Genomic DNA, 23141 nt, shown 5'->3' with positions numbered 1-23141 from the left:
TGAGACACAGCATCCTTTTCACTGGCCAGTATTCAGGCTCAAATACACAAATTCATCCTAATTAATTTTTAGAAGGTTGTTCATACATTTTTAGGCAAGGCTAATTTTTTTTTTTTTTTTTGTAATAATATCTTAAGAATAGTGGGTTTTTGTCTTTTGGTTCAAAGGGAAACAGGTTGGGGCTGATGCTTAGGGGTCATCTCCCTAGATAGAAGCAGTAATTGAACAGAATGCTGGTGGGGCAAAAAGCCAAGCAACTGCCAAACTGGATGCTGGCTGGCTGAATGGAAGCTACAGGGGTGAGAGACATGGGTGGTCTTAGATTAGGGTTGAGGGAGTAGAAATTTCACACATAAAGCAGGTTAAAAGTGAAATGTAGGTAAAGCAAAATGTGCACCTGGTGGTGTGCTTATTTCAGTGCAGCTTAGGCTGGTAAAATGTCTCCACAAGTGACACTGATTTAAAACAATCCTAACCCAGCCATCTGACAAGATTATGCTGGCCTCACCAAGTAGATCATGTCCAGATGCTGGAGGATATTTAATTATATAATTCTCATTGCTATTTATTACCAAAGTCACGCTACTAATTATATGTCTGTGTGCATCTGTGTGTAAACAGAGCCTGAAATGAATGCATACAGATTCCTTTGTGGAAGGATATTACCTGGATGTTTCAGGTCATTGTTGCTCTCTGTTCTGAGAACTTTTAACTGAAAAAGTTTCATGACTTTGCCACAGATGGTTTTCAATACATGTGGACTTCTAGTTTTAAGGATTAGTATTTCTTTAAAATGTAGCTTTTCTTTGAAGCCCATTTGAAAAACTGGTGTTCTGAGATGTGTCTGAATATTTGTTCATAGCTGTATTTGCCAAATTTTTAGGTTGTTTTTAAAAATTGCAAGATAGCATGAGTGTGTTTCTTTAGTTAGGAGTGTGTAGATACTGTCAAACATTACAACTCCATTTACTGCATCTCTTCCAAGGATTCCTTTAAGTCAGAGTAATATCTTTCTGGTCAATAGCCCTGGATGGATTGGGTTTATTTCCATAAACAAGTGTAGTTGCCTGTGGGAAATATTCATGCTCTTGACATTCTGTGTTAGATTAACTAGTCCCACAGTTTAACTGCGGGTTGTACAAAGAAGTTGTTACTTTTGCTTTGAAGCTGCTTTTAGTGACCTAAATTTTTTTCTTATCAGCGTTCCCCAATTGCCTTATAAGAGTACCAGCTTCAGTGGCAAGGGGCAGTAGGGAAGGTGAGGAGCATGCCAGAGGTCTTTAGCTGGTGTTTGGTAAAATGTGGATTTTGTTTGAGCCCATATTGTGCCAGGATGTTGCTAAACCAGAATTTGGTGTTTGTGTGACGGACTAAATAGTAAAGCATCAAACAGTGAGGATATAAACAAATGGGGGAAGAAGATTAAATAATAAAACTTCTTGTCCTTAGATATATGATCAGTCAGTCTTTGCATTAATCTCAGTACTGCAATAATACACCTGAGATTGCCCACTCTTTCCAAACTGAAACAGTAAAATTCCTCCTTTTACTTTTGTTGGGAGAGGAACCAGGGACAGCGCATTGTGATTTAAGCCACATCCTTCAGTCTTGCTGTTTCTAAATACCTGCCACTTCTGTCATTGTGTTGCTTTTCCTGTGGAGCAAAGCCTGTGGCTGCAACAGTATGCAAAAGAGCCAAGTGTCAGCAGTTCTGAAATGGCCTATTCATTATATTGCGGTAATGCAGTGTCAGCCATCAATAGATATCTCATCTTGCTTTGCTCAGAAGCATTTTATTTTTCTTCAAGGGTTTGCATCATTTCTCCCTGTTCTGTGGTAGAGCTGGAACCTGTACCCCAGCAGCAGCTGCTGAGCACCAAAGTGTACTGATGGTTTCCTTATTGCACAGGGACCTACCTATAGCTTTCATCTAAAGTAGGGTGCATAGGCTGTCAGTTGTTTGCAATTGCCTCAAATTCAGGTGAGTCATTTCTGTTCCAAAGACCTCTTCAGGTGTGTGCTGTTGCTGTCAAAGAAGGAAGCCTGCAGCCACCTTTGGTAGCACATCACCTTGCCCCGGCAACATACAGCAACAGTGAACTGTAATTGACTCTAAATGCTTTTGGGAAGACAGAAAAACCAAAAGCAGATGCATCGTGGCAGGGAGACAAATGTGCTGGTTGTCTGGCTGCAGAGAAATGAGTGTTGAGGAGAAAGAGGAGCTGCTGGACTCCGTCCATTGGGAAAATGTCAAATTCTGTAGCTTTGGCACAGGGAAGTCTGGGGAAGCCCTGACTCGGGTAACCAAGGAGAGTTCATCCCTTGAAGGTGTGCAGACTGAGGCAGTCAGTGGTGAACTACAGTGTGCCTGAATACACATCATGATGAAGGTACAGAAGAGTGGTCACTAACCCAAGTCTTAACAGATTGGTTAAGTGTGCCCAGAATTGCTAGACTGAGCCCATAGCTTCCAGCTGATTTTGAACATACTTCTTATCCAGCAGCAGCTTTTTCTCTCCTTTTATTATTTTATCTTTCTTGGCCTCTGCACCTCACTCCTGAGCAAAGCTACCTGCTTGTGATGAAATGCTGCTGCTCTCCCTGACTCCATTGTTTGTACTCTTCTGAGAGAGATTAGTAGGTTAATTTACATGAGTGTCTTGCAGTTTCTGAGATATGAAATATCAAGGAATTTACAATACCACAATCATTTATCTTTCCAAAATTTTAAGAAATACTCTTGGTTTGTTTCCAGTTGAGTTTATATCCAGAGTTGGGATTGACTGTTGCTTTAATTGTATGTGTCTTTATGGCATTGTCTTTGCAAAGGTTGTGCATGTGTATATTTGTGCTCACAACATGGATCCATCAGGAGAGAAACTATTTCCTGGTTTTGCTGGAAATGAGTGTTTCACATGTCAGGTGTCTGTTACCATTGAATTTTGAATGAGTTGTGCATGGGGATAGAAATCATAACTGAACCTCCTTAAAGTGCATACTAGAGTCTCCAAAGCTGCTTTTTGTTGTACTTCTCACATGCATTTGGCTGTGGAGTGGAGTGCCCTCGGAAAGATCCTTTGCATCACAGGTGGCAGCCTGCAGCATGCAGTGTTATGCAAAACTTTCTGCGGCCCCCAGAGTCCCTCACAGTCCCTCTGTGATAGCCATATGTGGAAATATGTGCCTCTTCTTGAGCACATGAAATTAGGAAAGCAATAAATATCAAACTCCGAATGCAGCACTGCTAACAGTAGAGAGGCTTTTGCACAACTGATTTTGCTCTGTGAGAATAGTATTAACTATTTATGTCTTTCTGGACATAAGTATATTGAAATCTATTGATGGCTGGATTGAATTTTGAGCTTTCCAGTGGCTGATACACTTCCCAGGTCCTTTAGTGGAGAGGTGACACAGCTGTGCCTGCTTTATGGATGGATATAATTTTTAACAATGTTGAGGTTCTCTGATGGGCAGCTCTGAGGTGCTGAGGCAGAAAAGTAGGGTAGCACACAGAAATGGAAGACAGAGGGTATCTCATCTGGGGAGGATGGGGTCAAATATGGGATTCATGAGGGGGGTTGATGCAAAGCCTCCAGGAAAAGTTGAAAGCATGTGGAGGAGATGATTTGTGGCATAAAGGCTTGCTCTGTTGGCATGGGGTTAAGCCTTAAATGACATAAATTGACACATCTACAGTGACTTCAGTGTAGACTCAGACCAGCTGGAGATATAGTCAGGCATGTGCTAAGTTCAAAGCCCTTGCTCTTTCACATTTCCTTTTCTTTTATTCCAAATAAATCCTGAGCAGAAGGCAACTTGTGGTTTGGCTGGCAGCAACGCAGTGTTAATTTTTGGAGCAAATGGGTTCTGGGAAGGTGTGAACCAGGCTCTACATTGCTTGCATATGTGCCTGTGTGTGGCAGTTGCACTGAGCAAGCGTCTTGGTGAGTCTGGCTTTTCAGGATGATCTCATTCTTCACTATAAAGCTCTGCAGCTTGTCTGCACATTGGCTAATGTTGCCACTCTTGCTGCTACAAAATCCTTGGCATTTTCACTTAAATTCACTAGCAGTAAGCAAAGCTCAGCACATCTGTCACCAGAACACAGAGCTGCCTTTCCCAGTGGAAACCAACCTTTGACTCACACATGCGTTCTCTGGTGGTTTAACCTTCTAATATGGTCTTAGTAACCTTCTAAGTATTCTCAGTTTATTCCTGTTTTTCACCTTTTTCTGGCTTTGTTGGGTTGTGTCAGTGCATCTTAAGTCAGAAAAGCTTTGCCGTCTGCGAGGATTCATGCACAGTCAGAGATTTTGAAATCTCCAGCATAGGCTCTGAGACCTCTTGTTTTTCTAGTTATATACATGTGAAGGCTGAGATCTGAGCTGCCAGGTTAGACAATGGCCTGAGCTGCAGAAGCTGACAATGAGAAATACTTTATCTAGAAATGGTGGAATGTAAGGAGAATACAATGGGTTTGTGGGGTGAAGGTGGTGCTGACTGGTCCTGTTCAGGCATGCTCTGCCTTGGTCTGAGTGATCTCCTGTGTCTCTGGGCCAATAACCCATGTTGTATGATCTGTTTAGGCATGTGCACACCGCTGGAAGAACATCTACTATGAGACAGAGTACATCTTGCCCCATGGCTTCTGCAACATCATTCCTCCTGACCTGCAGTCCAAAGGGAGGAAGCTCTTGCCCTGCTATGAAGGTAAGGAGTCAGGCCAGCAGTGATGCTTATAATGTCCCTTGCTACACTTCTACTACTACAGTAACCTTCACTACTGATTTGGTTTTTTCTTTTTTCTTTTGTAACATGTGGCTGCCTTGCAGCGCAGCTGTGGTGGCAGTTGGGTTTTGGATGAAGTTGGGAGAGTAGCACAATGACTGAACAGGTTCTGTGACTGCTAAAGTGCATGGTTGCACTTTACTGGAGGAAGAAAAAGTTTCTGAATTGTGTTTTGAGGCAGCAGCTCTCCACTTAGGTAAATAATGAGAAGATATTTATATGAGCTTGGCCTCTTATGCCTCACTGTGACATGGAGTAAAAATCCTCAATTATATTGCAATCATGAACCAATTTGCCTATCTTATGAAAACACTTTCATTTTTATGTTGTCATTTATCTGAGGATTTGGATGTGGGACAGGGAAAAGGGTTACTTTCCTCACTTTGGGGTACTTCTGCAACAATTTAGATTAAATTGCTGCTGTGTTAAAGTCTGGGTTTGAGGTGGATACAGAGGGAGGGCTCCAGCTCTGAGCCATGGGTGGCTGTGCCTTTTGGTTCTGCACCAAATCCCATGTGCCATCATTTTAATTTCTCCTTCTCTAGTGCATACATGAGACTTTTATATCATGTTTCTTTTTTTAAAGACTTCAAAAGACAGAGTCTCCTTGGCCAAGAGCAATTAACTGAACTAGAGGCACAAGTGTATTGTTTGGTAGAAGATAGGGCATCTCGTAAGATTCTTGGCCTTGAGAGGAACATTTTGGGGAAAGCACCCGTGCTTCCTCCTTTCTTTCATTTCTTCACTGTAGGAGCCTAAGGAAGTGTGGGACTTTGGAGGACAAAACACAGCAGGGTTTGTTGTGGGCAAGACCTCTGATTTTACTTATTTGCTTTTAACTCTTTGCCCTCCTGTCCAAAGCTGGCAGCAGCCAGCAGCAGGCTTGCTGCTGACATTAGTAAGTTGGTGAGGGATAAGGCAGTGAATGTCCTGGCAAGTTTCTCTGTTGCTGTTGAATGGCCATGTCCTAGCTCAGCCTGTAAAGCCAGCCCTGTGACAGAACTGTGTCTGTCTCATGCTCACTCTTCTGAGGTCGCTCCTCACCTCCCTCTGGGCTTTACTTGGGAATCTGCCATTGCAAACCCACACATCTTTGGAGATGGCATACACTTGTGCACTGTTTCCCTGCCCTGAAATTGGTCATTATTTCATATGTGAGAAGTTTTGAGGGACCTGTCCCAGCCATGCTAGCTGCTGTGCAGCAGAGTACAAATAAGCTATGTAAGCCTTCCTGTTGTGAGCACTGTCTTACTGTACTTGTCCTTCCCTGCCTCCCTGCCCTCCTTGCTACTGTCAGCAAAATTAGGATAAGGCCTCACACTGATGTCATATACCACAAATCATCTGATATTAATTTTATGGACAATGTGCACATGCAGGGATGCTGATGGGGCTCCCTCTGAGCCTGTGTTACTGCTCCTGCACTGCCTGAAGCCATGGTGGGGATGTGGTTTCTGGAAGGGAAGAATCACTTGTGTTTATCTATGCGTCATGTTTTTGGAGTAAAACTGCTGTTAATCTGACAGGATATTTGCCAGGAATTGCTAGAAAATAGAATGTGTGGGCCTAGTACACGTAAAGCAGCCAGTGGAAAGTTGGCAGGGTTGATGCAGAACTATGCTGGCTTAATTTCACTGCTTGGTAAAGTGAAAATTGAAAGTTTGGGACTGATTTCCACCCAGCCCCCCCTGCCCCATCAGACAGAAATCACAGTGTCACAAGGAATGGCTGCATTTGTTTACTTGTGATCCTTTAAATTTAAATAAAACTAGCTCCAAGAGAGATAGCTGTGGTGTGTCACACAGAGGAGTTCATTGTTTAAGGTTTCTATGAAGTAAGTTTTCAGTCATCCTTGTAACTTCTTTCCTTCAGTTTCTGGAATGAGCAGAAGAAATTTTCCTCCACTGACAGTGATGAATGGCTAGCACAAAGCATCGAGTCTGAAGTGCTTCTACACTGACAGCCTCTGTGGCCATTGCTGGGAGGCTATCAGACCTGTGGCTGCAAACTCTGCACTAGGATGCATGCCTTTGCCTGACAAGATTCCAGTGTCTCAGCCTTCTCTAGATCACACCATGTGCAAATAGGGGTAGGCAGTAGCATGCTTGCTTCCAGAAGCCCCGTTTTTAGTGCAGCTAAGGTGATAACCCCAGCTGGTGAAGGGTGCAGCTGAGTGCACATCAGTCTCCATCCATGGAGAAAATGGAAATTTCCTGACTAGATGGTACTGGTGCAACATCATAGTAGTCTCAATCCATCTTATTCTTGCCTGGTTTCCTTGAAAGGGCTGACAGAAGTCTGGAATTAAAAGATAAATTGAACACAGCAGCAAGCCTAATCGTTAAATACAATCTCTCTGAGTAGGTACTAATCTGGTTTAGATGAGCTGGATGTCCTTTGTGGACATGGCTGACATATGGAGCCACGGTTTTCCAGGCAATACTTTCAATTGGTTATTTTTCCCATAGTTTTAATGGGTTTCCAGAAAAGGGAGCTGCCTCTTCATTCTCCCAATGCATTCAGTTTGCAAAGAAGGATGGCTCTGTGTACTGTGAGACAGTTCAGCTGATGGGTAGAGCTGGAATGCATTCCTACTCCTCTGTGGTAAGAATTGGTGGTAGAAGTGGGGAAGACTAATGGTCCCTTTGGTTAGTGAATAAGGGAAACAGCACATGCTCATATGCCTTGCCTCCAAAGGGAAAAGTAATTTTTCCCACAGGTCCAAACCACATTTGGTTTCCGAGGAGCCATCAAAACATCCCTGCTTTGTGGTGGAAACTCAGTATCACAGTGCTAGGTCAGAAAGATTACTACTGTTTCTTCCTAGAATAGTGAAACACTGTAAGATAGGAAACAAAAAGCTTTCAGTGCATGTGATACTTGATGTCTTTGAGGATGATAGATTATTTTATTGCACTCTGTAGCTTAGCTTATGTTATGGCATTGAAGTTTGCTTAGAGACTGGCAGAGAGTTTTGTTCAAAGAAAAAGTTCAGGGGTGTTTACCTTCAGAATTGTCCCATGTCAAAGCTTGTTCTTTTCGTTTATGTGTTGTTTTATTCAATTATTCCTTCCTCAGTCTCACTCCTCTTCTAACCTGAGATCATCCTGGCTACAAACCACTGGCATCTTCTTCTCTTTTTTCTGTATGTGTTATTCATGGGACATCTTCGAAGTTGCACAGGCTGCAGCCTCCTCCAGACTCAGACTCATCATGCTGCTTTGCTGTCAGCTGTTGCTGCAGCAGTTTCGTGGCCTACAGTCTCTGTAATCAGGAATGCACAGCAGTCAGCAGGCAGACAAGAAAGAATGAAGAAGTGTAGAAACAACAAATTTGTCCTTGACTGCAGTCATTGCCTGGAGCTATGCAGAAACAAATTAATTTAACCTCATGCAAAGGTTGTTATTCAGGTGTACAAAAACTGTAAGCTGATGCAATAACTGCACAATTTCCATCTAATTGATTGCTTCACTGCATGGATGGCTAGCTGGCTATGTTGTATGAGTGACAGGTGTCACTACTGTGCACTGAAGTGGAAGCGAGGTAGAAGCAATCTTGGTTTTCATCCCTTTTGGACTCATCCATTGCTTGGGAGGAGCAGACTGGCTCTAGGGAGCAGACAGAAGTCTGTGATGCTGGGATGTGACCATCCAGGACAGGTGGCACCCCTTGGCCATGGGTGCATGTGTGGAAAGGAATCTTGCTTGGGTGTGGAGGCAGGTGTACATCACTGCAGATGGGAGTTAGGGGGGCCGACAGGGAGGGGTAGTTTTGTGCTGAAGGGGTTAGGCTGAAATCCAGGAGCCCAGTGTCTGTCTCTGCTGGGCTGCTGGCTCCTTGGGGAGGACTACATCTGTCTTGATTCCCCCTGAAATGTGGTGTGCTGATCTCTCCTCTGTGTCACTAGAGCTTTAAATTCTCAAACAGCCCCAATGTCTGAGGTGTTTGGGCCTCTGTGCTTACATTTCCATTTGTGAAATGTCACTGGCCTTGGCAGTGAAGACTGAAGCAAAGAGAGCCTGAAGACTGGAAGAAAGCAAATGTCACCCCAGACTTCAAAACAGGCAGCCAAAGAAGCCATTCAGTATTTCAGCCTTCTCTGCAATTTCTGTTGCAAGAGGTCACTGTTTCCATTCAACAGTGGGCCCTACATTTTCCTTAGTATCCTTTTGTTAATGTATCTGAAGAAGCCCTTCTTGTTAGCCTTTATATCCTTCACCAGATTTAATTCCAAATGGGCCTTGACGTTCCTCATTTCATCATGCAAGGGTGCGGATCCTACTGTAGTGCAGGCAGGGCTTTTAGGACATGCACAGAATTATTTTTCAGGAAATGCTGGAGGGAAGAATCTCCTCTCCTTGGCTCTCTTAATGAAAAAAATGTTCACATTGATAAAAAAATATTATCTCCCAGGCAAGTACTGCCTGGAGAATCTGTATATGGAGAGTTAGCAATTCAGAACCCCAACACTTGCTGAATACCTATAGGCTAATACAGGCTTCAGTTCTCAGTGGAATTGTCATGCATTACAACTAGGAGACCCAACTGTGCTTCTGGTCTGCTGGGATGCACATCTGCTTTGGCAGGACCCTGCCTTGGCCAAGAGTGTTGGGCATTTGGACTGTAATTTATGGATCAAGTCTCTATTCTGCATGGTCTCTCAAACTGAACCTCTCCCTGTGCAGCTGGTATGACCTCAGCAAATGTCTGAAATTCTGAACATCTTTATGATGTTAGGAAGAGACTATATGTAATACAAAAGGGAGAATGGGGTGTGTGTGTGTGTATGTATGTCTACCTAAATATTTTGAAAGAAGGCAGCAGTTTTTATAATTAATTCCTTCCGATCTTCAATAAGATAAAATGCAACTCCAAAGGAACTTGCTTGATTCCAAGGAGGCAGTTTGCTCATTGCTTTCATTAAAATTTTCACCATTTAGCAATGAGTTAATGGGGCTTAAAATAAAAATATAAAGAAGTTTCACAATTATCAGGTTATATGGTAAATTGTTTTTGAGCATGAATTACTGTAGTATACAGGAAATAGTGATAGTATGGTAGATATTTGAAAATAATTATCTGGAAAAAAACTGCAAAGGCTCTGATCGAGCTGTAAGTTTCAAATACTTCTAAGATGAAAATATTTGGATTAAGGCAACGTGGAAAGTTATTTTCTTTTTTTCCTCTTTTTCCTACTCCCCACCCTGAACTTAAAGTATTCCTAGATATATTTTTTTCCTCATCATCAAAAAAATAAAGTAAAAATTCCTCAGGTTTGACAGGGCAAATGATTGTTATGTAAAATCCATAAACAAAAGCTATAGGATGCTGGTTGAGTTCCCTGTGAACAGGGAGCTCTGAGCATGTGGCCATGAAAAGCAGCAGATCTAAACATCCTGCAAAAGAGACTGTTGTCTGATCATGTAGAAACACATGGCTTTTCCTCAGTCAGTGTCTTATTCCTGGAGCTTGTGTCCTGAGGTACCCCTCTACCAGAAATATTTCTGGAGGCCTTGATGACTGTCATTGTATGGGAAGATCACTTTATTTCTCTGAGGTAGTAATGGGCCTGAGAGATAAATCTCTTACTTACCTGGAAAGAAATATGCACAAAGTATCACTTTTTGCTCCCCCCTTCCAAGCTGTGGTGATCTCTGCCACAAATAGAAGCCTCTTCTAATGCACCTCTACTGGAGTCATGCTGCTGCATTTTCATGCTACTGTGGTAATGCTTGTTTAGTGTCTCTGTAGGCAGCACTCTGGCTTGTCTCCCCAGCTGGCTCCTTGCTATACTCCCTGATGTGGGTGAGTATGCTGCATGGTGCACACTGGTGGCTGATCCACTGATAAAACCCAGGAGCCCTGCATGCTGATGTCTCTCCAGGCTTTGTGAGTAGCAATGCAGGTGGCTCAGGTGAAGAGTGTGTGCTGTGTCAGGGATGATCATGGTTTGTTTTCTTCTCTTCTTCCATCCAGAGTACAAGAAGAAGTATGGGGAGGAGCATGGTTCATGCCAGGCAGGGATCGCAGGGTTCTTCACCGAGGTGAGCCGGGGCCCATGCATGGAAGGGTTGGGGTTGGTAAGTGGCTCTACTGTTGCATATCCCAGGAGGAGATTCCCAAGCATGGCTTGGACAGTGGGCTGAGCACTGAGAATGGTCCCTTCCTGCTGGCAAACACCCTCCTGCTTCGTCTAGCTTCCCAGGTGTCTGTTTCTTGCACAGTGACTGCCCAGTGGTTCATACGTATGTGTATGTGTCTCTCAAGGTCTGTAGACAAGTCTGAATGAATTGACTCTGGGAAATGTCCTCAGGGAATATTCTTATTATTTTAATCCCAAAACTTGCATAGAGGCATTTCTCTGTCTGTCATTAACTCTTTAATGTAAGCAATGATGTAAAGTCTGTCGCTGTTGCACACAGGGACGGTGAAGAACGACATGCACTCAGGTCAGAGAAGATGGTCGAAGCTGACCCTTTAATGCCCAAATCCCATCTTTTTGTAGCATGGATTGCAAAAGAGAAATTACATGATTGACCCATCGGTCAACCACCTACCAAGGTGATAGGCTAAGAGGTTGTCCTGGGTTGCAGTGTATTCTATTACCATCCTCAGGAGCTGTTGAAACCAGGTGGGGCAGTGTTTCCTTGCCTCCTCCTCCCAGACTATCTTGCTGTTATTGGCCCATCATTGTCCTGCCGCCTGACTCAGAGATAACTCCCTCCGGACTATCTTCTGTTAATGAGCCTAATCAACACTTGGCCTCATGACTCATCACCCCATTGTGAGATGCTCCACCCAGAGGGAGGAACCAAGCATTCCATCCTGGATATAATCTGAGACTCTGAACACCAGAGACAACCTTTCCACTGGATTTCCAGAGGACAGGAGCTACATAACCACTACTGGACTTTCTGAGGAAGAGCAGAGCCTTTTTTCTACAGGATCATTGCTTCAGGAGGACTGCAGCCACCATTGTACCGGACTGCTACCACCACCCTGACTAACAGGGTGTCTGTTTGTATCCTGACTCTGTCAGTTTAACCCAGTGTTTTCTGCCTTTATTTTTGTTTTTTTTTCCCCTTATTTTATTTCCCTATTAAATTGTTATTCTGACTTGGTGTCTCCCACTAGTTTGTTTTCAAACTAGTACAAGGTATAACCACCCATTTCAAAATATTATTCCCAGTAAACTAAAACAATTCCACTACGTTCTTACAGCAGCCTTGCACCCGCAAATGTTTACCAACTAGCAAACCATCAGACAGCTAGCTTGCGTGAGAAGGGAGACTTTCACATGAGACAGTAAAAAGTGGAGAATTTTTCTCTGCTAGCCTTCTCAGCAGCTACAAAAATCTTCCCTGAATAATTTTGTTTATGTATGTGTACATGTGCATGAATATAAGGCACATACATACATGTACATACATAAGATAAACACTTTTTTTTTCAGTTCTGCTACAGTTCTTTGTTTCAGAAAGATGGAGAAAAAAATAGTGTGGTAGAATATATGCACCACAGCCGTTCTAAATACGTGACCACATTCTTTCCTGGGCAGAAGTCTATCATCCATGTTTCAGTTTTATCAAGAATTAATTTGTTCCTTTACGCATGGATTATTTTTTTGATTAATATTTTGGGGTTGTGGCTTTTTTTGCTTGTTTGTTTTGGTTTCATTTTAAATTTTTTAAGAATCTATACCCACTCCTAATTATATATGCACTGATCTATAGAATGTATTGTTCAGTCTGATACAAATAGAATAAGGGTTTTCTCTTTCAGAAATTGCCTTCTGCCATTTCAGTAAACTGGAATGGCAGGCAATGTTGCCACAAGGGCACTGTCTGGTAACTGGATGTTCAGCCAGCAGCAGCTGTTGTCTGCTCTCTCCAGCCTGTTTCTGTTTCCAGGCTTAAATTCTCCTGTGCTACCCTAGTTCAAAAGATATCTTTGAACTTTTACCACTTCAGCCTGATGGCAGCAGAAAATGCAGATAAATGCCTTTTTAGGTCAAACAGGCAATCCTCTACTGTATATTCAGTGCTGTGGATGGTAGTTGTTCCTGTCAGTAAATGATCCCTTGACCTCACAGGTATGGCCCGTAACAAGGAAAAAGCTATTTTTAAGCATGTCCTGCTCTTTGGTTGGTTTTGAAGTCTTGTCCCTGTAGTCTTACTAGGAAAATCCCTTGTTTAACATCTCCCTCCCTCGACTGGAACTGGTCACTTGAAGGGGACTCGGATATGATAGCAATTTCCCACAAGGATGGAGTCCACCCATGGCCTTGCATTGAATGGAGATGTGAGGAAAACAGCTGTTCACATGTCTTCTTCAGGGATGGAGAACTTCCTGGGTTTAATGCTCCTCAGGCTTAATTTGGTCCCTTGCTGGAGATATTTAAAAACACATCCAGGAGCAAGGTTTTTCTGCAAGGATGCTGGATGTTTTGAGACAACATTTTCTGAATTTCTCTTGAATGTAAATGTACCTTGGATTTTGACTCAAAAGCATTATCCATGACCATCTACCTCTGAATGCTGGATCAAACTTTGATTTCTACGGTCTTTTAAAATGCTCAAGCACTCTGGTTGTCTGTAAGGATCACAAGCCGTTTTATGATTCTATGATGACACTATAGCCAGGTTGTGTCTCAAAGACCAAAGTGTATCTGTTGACAGAGCTGGGCAAAATGTTCCACCTAGGACATAACACACATCATGCTTGTTGAGTGCATAGCAGCTCTTTAGCTTCATAGTTGTAAAATCAAAATCCTTTGTGCTGTTTCCATCATGATTGTTTGGTATAGCATGTCAGCCAGCATCAGAGCATGATCTGTAGCTGAGTGATGGGTTCTGGGTGGGATTTTTTTGAGAACTATGTTAGCAAGTTAGTAAGGCTGAGGAAAGTCTGTTGCAGAAGAATAGCTGAGCAGAAGTGGACCATGAAAGAGCAATGTGTCTCTAGGGTATATGCAGTGACCTTGATGCTTGGGAAGAAGGAAGGATAGTCTCTAAAAGCACACAGAAAGGGGATTGTTATAGATGGACTTATTATTGGTGTTTTAAGTAAATATCCTGTCCTTTCTCCATTAATGTGTAAAGTTTTGATTGTTATTTTTTCCTCCTGCCCTTTTCCCCCCACACTTCTGTTTTTCCTATTGTAGGAACTGGTAATCATGGGGGCACCAGGATCTTATTATTGGACAGGAACTGTCAAAGTACTGAATCTCACTGACAACACATATTACAAGCTGAATGATGATGCTGTGATAGCCAGGAGGTACACATACCTTGGTAAGCAGCTCTCTGGTGCTCACTGTGAATAGGAAATTGTCCAACAATGTATTTCAAGGCTATGATGCTATAAAGTTGATACTGATTTTTTTTAATGGTGATGTATTTTTATAAAAAGTGTGAAAGGAAGAATATTTGAATTAAAGTGATACTTACCTGGAAAGAAATATAAGCAAAGAAGCATTCAAAATACTCCATTCTTCTCTCCTTGTTCTGAACCCCTTCCTCCCCCCCTCCAGCTTGCTATAGTTTTTTTGACTGGTATAGAAAAGGCATTTTAACTGAACAGCACATTGGATTGTAGTGGGCTTCTTAACATTCCTGTCTTTGCCCTGTGACAGGCAAATTATTTGTCACAAGTTAAACTGCATGTCTGCTTACATGTGCCTTTAAAATGGGTGCAACAACTAATTACAGAATTTGTACTGCAGATGCATTTATTTTAACAAAAATAATGCTACCTAAATGTGTCATTGGCAACAGAAAGAAGTTGTGAAAGGTTTGGCTATAGGTGCATCTTTAACTCAATTGGTTTTACTTCCTCTAAAACCAGCTAATGTCCCTAAAATGCTTAATTTAAAGGCTTCCACCTAAACTGAAGTGCCTAAGATTGTTGAGACCTAGAAGGCATTTCAAAGTTTGGTACTTTTGACTAAAGTCTTGCACTGATCTCTCATTGTCCCCTTAACCTTTAGTATTTAAAAAACCACAATTTGGGAGATACTGCTTGGTGATAGCTAAATGAAGAGTAAATATTTACCTGTTTAGAGACATAAATAGGTTTTGCCACTGATAGACATGAATTACAGGGTTTACCATATTGACGAGAGCCTCAAAATTTGTAGCAAAAGAGCAAGGCAAGTACAAGAGAGCCTTAGAAGGAAAGCTACTCTACTCATCTTTAGTTATTACATATTATTTTAATACATCAAATAAAGCTGAATCTTTGATATTTTTCTTTCAAATACGTGCTTTTTTCTTTGATATATCATCTCATTTTTCTTCTTGCCGAGACAAGTCTTTTTAAGCTATTAACTTCTATGACCTCTGCCTACTGTCTTGTTCTGTCTCCCCAGCCAAAAAGGAACATGATTTTCCAAGCCTTCTTGGGCAGTGATTTTAGCCAAAGGAGGACACTTCTGTCTGATCCAAGTGGGACTGTTGCTCTTTGACATGATACTTTCGCTGTGGTCATGTGATTGCTTTTCTCTGTTTGTGTATGCCTTTTCCTGTTTTACTGCTTCCCTGTCTTGACTTGCAGTTGGCAAACTGCTCCCACTATGAGCTCCTTGTGTCCCTTGGCCATCTCCACACACATGGCTTTCTTCTCTCAGCTTTTGGAAGGGTACTGAAGGGTGCACTCTCACTTCCCATCCCCATGAGCTTTTGAACAGAATATTGGTGCATCCTGAGCAGAATGGTTGTTGAACTCTAACTAAGTGCAGCCCAGGAGCAGTGAAACCCTATAAGCCTGATCTGGCTGGCTGATCTGTTTCTTAGGCTCTTTCCTTTCACGGTTGGTTATTTATTTATTTATTTCCTTTACCACTCAGGATATGCGGTGACAGCAGGTCATTTCTCTCAGCCGACTACCACTGACATTGTAGGAGGAGCTCCCCAGGACGGAGGCATTGGAAAGGTGTGGCTCTTTATTAAACAGTAATGTGGTTGGATGTAACAGTGCATGAAATGTAATACTGATGCAGTTCCAAGATGTATGAGAAGACAGGAGTTTTTTTGTCTGCAGGGTAGTTTTGAGCACTGAGAAGGGGAGAGGTGAGGTAGTTTTGTGAAGTTGTCAAATTTTCTCGACCTCTCCCTCCTGATGCCTTGTATCCTTCTCCCCTCTTCCCTGTCTTTCCCATCCAATCCTTACAATACTCATTTTAATGAGACACAGACACGATCTCTTTCACACTGCTTTTGCTTAGGATTTGTGACATTTAGGTATTACTTAAAACTTTCCTAGAAATGAAAATACTTGTAAAAGAGAATTTGTCTTCTGCTGGTTTTATTCACACATTTGACTATTTCAGCATTTACTTCAAGGTAACATCTCTAATAGAATGAGATTAGGCGATTTGATGCCATTTTTAAAACTTGATAAAATGTTGATGTTTAGTGTATTAGAGTCTGGGTTTTTGCCAGCTGTACTTAAAAATCTTGGTGATAGTCTCTTAAGAAGGAAGGAAACAAAAAAGAACTTCCTGTAGGCATATATATATGTTCAATGTCCCAAAGATGTAAACAAGTGAATGGCTAGATGGAAATGGCTAGTGGCTTAGGCAAGCCTGGTTCTCCTGTGCTGAGTATCCATGTGCTGTTGGAGAAACTGGTTGAGGACGAGCACTGTGACCTCTTATACTCTTCTAAACCAAAGGTGGAAAAGTGGGAGTTGGGGAGAGGGAGGGAAGGAATGTAAAGAATCTGCTTTTGTCTCTCTTTGTTCAAAATCCAATCCTTTCGGGACCTGCTGCCACCACCTACTTAAGAAGACATGTCCTGCAGCCCCCTTCCATCTTCCTCCCTTTGGCTCTCGTGCTCTATACTGACATGAGTTGTAGCTGAATCATAACAAGCAGTGAAAGGTCTTCACTACCAGGAACATTATCCTGTTTAGGCAGATTATTTTTGATAGTAACCATGTCCCAGGGGTAGCAGCGCAAGTGGGGAAAATGAGATAAAAGTAGAGGATGAACTTGGTACTTATACCTGATCTGGCATGACTAGAACATACAGGATATAGTAGCAGCACAGTTGCTACTGAGAGGACATGTGCATGAGAAAGACATAGTTTCCTTATCCCAGGTGTTCTGTTATGGCTGCTGCAATGCACCTTCCTTCCAACCTGTTTTTTCTGCGGAACAAATTTTGTTTCTCTACAAGGAGGGAGGTGAGGGGACACAGCTGCTAGCAAGAGATCCACAAGAAAGCAGCTGGCTCTGTAGTTTAAAGACTACTGCTCTTGTTGTAAAAGCTTATGTTATTCTCCCTTGGCATGGGATGTGGGTAGCAGGAACACATGGCAAAGTGCTGGTAAGAGGTGCAGAATACAGAACATTACAATGAACTGTCCTGTTGTGCTTTCCAAACACTCTAATAAGCTGATCTTTTCCACTTCTCTGATAGAAAGTGATTAACATCGTTGCAACTTTTCACTTAAGTTAAAGCCAAGATGAGACTGGGTCATCTCTCCAAAGACACAAAGAGTGTCATTATTTAAGACTGGGTTTGGAGTTGGGACACCTGGCAACATGCTGTCACTGCTAAACATACCACTGCAAAGGCTAGGGAGTCCTATGTATACAGAGCAATTGTCCACAGCAAACCTGTGCTTTTTTCTTGACTGAAAACGGCTTTGAGCTCTGTCTTACCAGCTGTTAATAACTCATCACATATTCAACTATGTCCAGTGCTTGGCTCTGCCACATGGCCTTGGAAGTAAAGGATCCTCTGTCCTGCAAATTGTGTGAGCACCTGGTAGGAGGGAGCCTGTCAAATGCCAGAGGAGTCTCAAAAACTGACTGAGCCAGCCTTTCTGTTGAAGGGAATCCCTTTCTACAAACCATGCACTTTACATCTTACATTTTGGTACAAGATCTGTTCTTGAACTTGTATCAAGACTTTTATCCCTGAGGATTCCAGATTAAAGAGTTTCTCCTGTGGAAATGAGCAATGGGTAGGCTGTGTTTGAATAGTTTCTGATTTAAAAATTGTTTCAGACAGAAACAGTGGAAATGCTGTGGGTGATCTGATTGGGATTTCTACTCTGACCGTTGCTACAGCATCATGAAGTTTGCAGTGCAGTACATGCAGGCACATCGTCTTGATAAGGGAATACTAGATAAGGGAAGGGGAGCAGGGTTATGCATTCTCAGTCTTTTCCCCTACTTATTTCCAGACCATTTCCAGATGCCACTTCTTTGAGAGTTGGAAAGTTGCTTGGCTAGGTGCTTTTAAATGCACACATGTGCACATATATAAGCATACCAAAAAAAGTAGGCAACAAGATAATATTCAAGCGTTTCTTATGACAAGCTTGTGATTTTTCAGGACAGTGCAGAACTGTGTCTTCTTCTAAAAGAAGACTGACCAGTAAAGTGGTCATGAAGTTGGATCCTGACAATAGCCATGATCATGATTTAGATATTATTTAGAAAGCACCAGTGCTTCATATTTAGTATTGGTTAACTTTTTTCTTTTTTTACCTTAGGTTTATATTTTCAGAACGGACAGACAATCAGGCTCTCTAATAAAGATTTTTCAGGCTTCAGGAAAAAAGGTGAGCATTTACATATGTGTATATTCTATTAAGAGGTAGAGAGCGGGGAAATAATGGCAGAAACATCCTGGAGCATCATTTTCATTCTGCTCCTTCATAAGTTGTCCAGCAAATCCTGTTTCTTCTTATCCTCTCAGAAGAGTTAAACCTGTTTTACAGATCATCTGTATGCCATGTCTTCTGTTGCAGTCATGATTGCAATGTCTGCTCAATGGCCATGTGACTGAAATAAAAGGTCTTGCTGGAAATTGTAATAGTAGTTCTCTTTATTTTTATGTGACTGTAGCAGTCCCTCTGAGATGTGGGACATGGGGCACCAGGTGAGCCTAGATGCAGTGATTTCCTCTTATTAGATGTTACTGGGAGCTGTGGGTAACCTGGAGTTTAGTTTAATATGCAAAGCCCCAGTCTATTTCCCTGTGTTGTTCTGTGACAAGGTGGATATTGCAGTTATACTGCTTTGTGGAGCAGCAGTTTCATTGCCTCGACAGATGATGATTTCCCCCTTCCCACTATGAATCAGTCTTGCATTCTGTTCTTGGGACTGCTGTCATAAAGCTGAACTGCTCTCCCCTACCATGAAATTTAGTGAATGCTAGGGAGATCTAGCTTCCCTAGTGTGGTGTGTTTGAATGGGGAATAGCTTGTGTTTTTCATTTGGGGGCTTGCTGGAGCTGTGTTGCAGGAGGAACAAAGTGGAGAGTATGTCTAGCTATAGGTAACAACAAAATTGCTTTATTTGGGAATAACTCAGTGATGAAATGATACCTCTTATCTGGGGCTACCTGTGTTCTTCTGGAAGGAGAGGAAATGCAGAAAAAAAATGTTGCTAGAGGCTTTTGGCTCTGGGAGGACCTGCTACCCTCAGAAAGTGTTTGCCTGTATCTTCAAGTCTGGGAGTGTTACCATATTTTGTTATTTTTTTTCCAGCAAGATACAGTTGCAGTATTTAAAAACTTGCCTGGAATAGGGGATGTTAATTTACTGAATTTAATTAAATAAATTTAATGAAATTTAATGAAATAAACTACAAGGGTTTAGGTGGGTGGTGTGGCTTGTATTTTAGGGCCTCTCCAAAATTTTACTTTCTCTGCACTAGCAGATTACAGACATCTTGAAAGGAAAAGATCTCCCAGTTCATCCAGGGCATCTCCTGTGTTTGATTGCTTCCTGTTCATTTTTTTCCCTGTTGAGTTTTAAATGTCCCTAAGGATGTGCTCCTGACTACTCCTCAACTTAATGAACAGAGCCATCAGGAAGTTTCCAGGTCTTAGCCAAAACATTTCCCTCTTCAATTTAGTTGCTTTACTGTTATATGTAACTTAACTAATCAAGTATTTACATCACTCAAGTATTTCTAGGCTTCTTTTTCATTAGCATCATCTTCTACAAATTCTCTAAAATCCAAATGAGAATTTTATTTTAAAATTAAGGCTGAGTTAAATCACTTTTTTTGTTTGGTTGTTGTTGTTTGTTTTGTTTTGTGGTAGAAGCAAAACCAGACCTGCTCAGCAATGAGCACTGCTTGGAAATGAGCTCTCACAAAATGCTACATCCTTTCCAGTGGTGTGAAAGTTCATTGCTCTGACATTCTTGTTAGACAGATGTGAACAGCAGGCCAGTTTCTCCCTTCCTTTTTTATTAATGAAGGCTGAACCAGGAAATCAAATGCAGACAAGAAAAAGGAAAATTCAGTACCTTGTTACAAATGTTAAGTGTGCAAACTTCAGGTTCTTACAGCACTGCAAACTCACCCATGCTGCAGACATACCATGTTGCAGTTAAGTAAATAATAGCCTTTTCCTGAGAACTGTCTGAATACATAATGAAATGCTTTTCATAACTCTTGTTCCTTATCCATGAGAAATTTCTTTTAAAACCTTTGTGGGTTAAAGAAATAAACAAAAAAATCCACAAGGGAACTTAAGCTACAAAATAACTGGAGTCAAATGATATTTGAAGTCCGACTTTAAACCCACACAAGCACAAAAATCTGCATTAACAAACTGAAATGCTATCCTTCAGTCACCCCTGCATTATATATTTAGCAACTTTTAAATCTTACATACTGCACAGAATAGAGTTGCTGCTGCCCATCTTCTAGCATGCCCAGTAGTTGTGGTTCACGCATGTTAACCTACAGGCACGGAAGACAGTAGGTCAGAGATCTGCAATGAGGAGTGTAAAAGCATTCAAGAAAAGTGATAAGTTCTTTTTAACTTAAGTAATTATTTATTTAAATTCAGTTTTTCCTACTTTGGAGGGAACAGCTCTCAATTTCAAATATGAAGTGGTATCTTACCCAGTTTACTGATGAAGCAGCTCTTAATTTTGAGGCTATAGTTTGTAGTTGGTTTCAAAGAGTATGCCTTTTTTTACCTTAGCAGAAGTGAATGAAATAAAGCTGAAATATCATTCTTGCTTTTGGTTTCCTTCTTGTGTTTAAATGTGTTTTGAAATTTGTAATGTGGGTGCCGGTTGGGAGATAGTTAGTTTTTAATGTTCACCCATATAAAAAAATAATGAAGTGAAATAAATGTATTTCTTTATTTTAAGCAATTAAGTTTATCAAGCAATAATAAGTGGAGATTGAAAGTGGCTTACATTTGTTGTGTATCAACTGAAAAGCTTTTATTGAATGTCTTGGTTTCTGTATCAACTTACCTGCCTGTACATGAGAGGAAAGGCAATGATTAAGACCCACAACCAGTACACCCTTTGATAGTGATTGATACAAATAAATACAAATAGAACAGGGAAAGATAGTCTTACAATCAAGAGGTAGTCTTAGATACCTGTTTTCATGGCCTCTTGCCTATTTTTCTTTTTTTCTTTCATTATTTCTTTAAGGTATCCCCAGTTGATCTGTGTGGTACCCAGCTTCAAGGAAGTTTGGCACTGGGCATGAATAATCACTGTCCAGCTCTGGTTTGGGAAACTCATTTCACCCCTTCCTAGTTTTAAGCATTTGACAAGCAAAAGCTTGTCTAAGAAAGCTCTTTAAGTGTCTCACTTAAGTATGCCCCAGAGTATAACTTCTATTCTGTTGGTAAAACATCAGGCTGATGTACTGTTATAGTAAAGTGTTTTAATTTCTGCCAGAATTATTCCTAAAGCTTTCTCTATAGGAGTGCTTGTAAGTGATGAAGCATCATCATGTGAAATTAAAAGAATAACCAAACCAAACAAAAACCATGCCTTTATGATTTTCTCCTGTGTGTGGGCAGATACTGAATGCTTTGTTGTGACTCAACTTGGTTACAGATGGGCTCTTACTTTGGCTCCTCCTTATGTGCAGTTGACCTGAATTCCGATGGGTTGTCAGACCTGCTGGTTGGAGCACCTATGTTTTCTGAGATCAGAGATGAGGGTCAAGTCACAGTCTTTATCAACAGAGGAAATGTGAGTATGTACAGGAGATTACTTGGTGAGGGATGATGGTGAGGGTTCCAGGCAAGGTAATACTTATGTCCTTCCAGCACTGCATGGTGAAACTTGGTGTCTCAAATAAGTGGGGCTCTGGATGTCTCTAGAAAAGCATGAAGTCACAGGAAGACTCATCTGGTATTGTAGTTTGCCAGACACTAGCCCATATTCATAACAGACCAGTGACTTTTTCAAGGAGGTCTGAGAAAGTTTCTGGTTGTATGTTGAAACTTGGTGGTATTTGTGGCTTTATGTGGATTTGATGCCAAAAGCAAGTAAGAGTCAACAGCTTTGAGTTTCCTTTGTGTTTTGGGTGGTCGCTAAAACCTAAAACACAAATTAGAACACAAATTTCTGAGGATTGAGGAAGAGGAGAGAAAGCAGAGATTGAATTCATGTTACTTTTACATTATGCTCCATATACAGATTTTAAGGGAAGTTCTTAGCAGCTGGTGCTGTTGGATTTCACATGACTTAACAACAGTCTTGGAAAAGTCTGAACTTTGTTGCATTGGCAAACCAAGGCCATTCTAATGTTTTATTTATAGGAAAACAATGGTTGTTTATGTACTACTAAATATTTAATATTCAGGTCCTAAAGCTGCTGTCTTAAAGGAGGAGTTGTTATGGACTAAAATGAAATTGGCTTGTATTTTGGGAACTTTGAGTTTATTTGTGCTAGACTTCAAATTCATCAGGAGTGCTAGCATTTAGGAGACTTCAGAAGTGTTTTTGCTGTAATTTTATTTTATATTACTGCTCCTTTAATTCAGCTTTACTTTTTCAGTTTTATCCACAGGAGGTTCCACCTATTCTGAGGACCCAATATGTTGCAATGTTGCTGTTGAGTCCTCAGAATAGGGTCCAGAATGTCAAACAGATAGACAACATTTCCTGCTCACACTGAGAATATACATGAGTTAATTTTTTTTTCTTCTATAAAATAGTCAAGAAGCTAGTATGAGTTTCGTATACTCCTGCACCAGGAGTGTTAGAATTACTTGCACAAGCAATGGCTTGCAGGATTGTGGGCTTTATTTTGGGCAGTGGACATTTTATACTTTGTTTCATTCTGCAAGCATCACTGCTTAAGAGGTTGTTGCAGAGGATCAGAGAAAACTGTATTATAAAACAAGCACACATTGTGATGCTACATTTAAAATGCTTGTATTTTGTCCTTTCTTGTGACATCTGCAACGAATTGAGTCACAGATACAGACATGTCTGTCTTCTCTCTGTTGTGTTTCAATTTCATTATGGGATTTTCTTGGTGTCAGCAACTCCTTGCAGCTAAGTAAAAGATCTTAGTACATGTCCCAGAGGGTAGCTTATTCTCATTCACAAAGGAAGCA

General features: G+C 41.3%; 1 protein-coding gene across 1 annotated transcript in view; it reads left to right on the top strand.

Annotated features, from left to right (window-relative positions):
• Positions 1-23141, top strand: part of ITGA9 (integrin subunit alpha 9) — a 242072-nt gene that overhangs the window by 11301 nt on the left and 207630 nt on the right. Inside the window, exons 4-9 of the mRNA XM_032102630.1 lie at positions 4587-4710; positions 10765-10832; positions 13952-14081; positions 15635-15720; positions 18295-18363; positions 21628-21765. Of these exons, the coding sequence (XP_031958521.1) occupies positions 4587-4710; positions 10765-10832; positions 13952-14081; positions 15635-15720; positions 18295-18363; positions 21628-21765 (615 nt within the window). The remainder of the gene's footprint in view (positions 1-4586; positions 4711-10764; positions 10833-13951; positions 14082-15634; positions 15721-18294; positions 18364-21627; positions 21766-23141) is intronic.

This window comes from Corvus moneduloides, chromosome 1 (genome assembly GCF_009650955.1).
Source record: "Corvus moneduloides isolate bCorMon1 chromosome 1, bCorMon1.pri, whole genome shotgun sequence".
NCBI lineage: Eukaryota > Metazoa > Chordata > Aves > Passeriformes > Corvidae > Corvus > Corvus moneduloides.
This window is presented reverse-complemented; position numbering and strand designations above follow the sequence as displayed.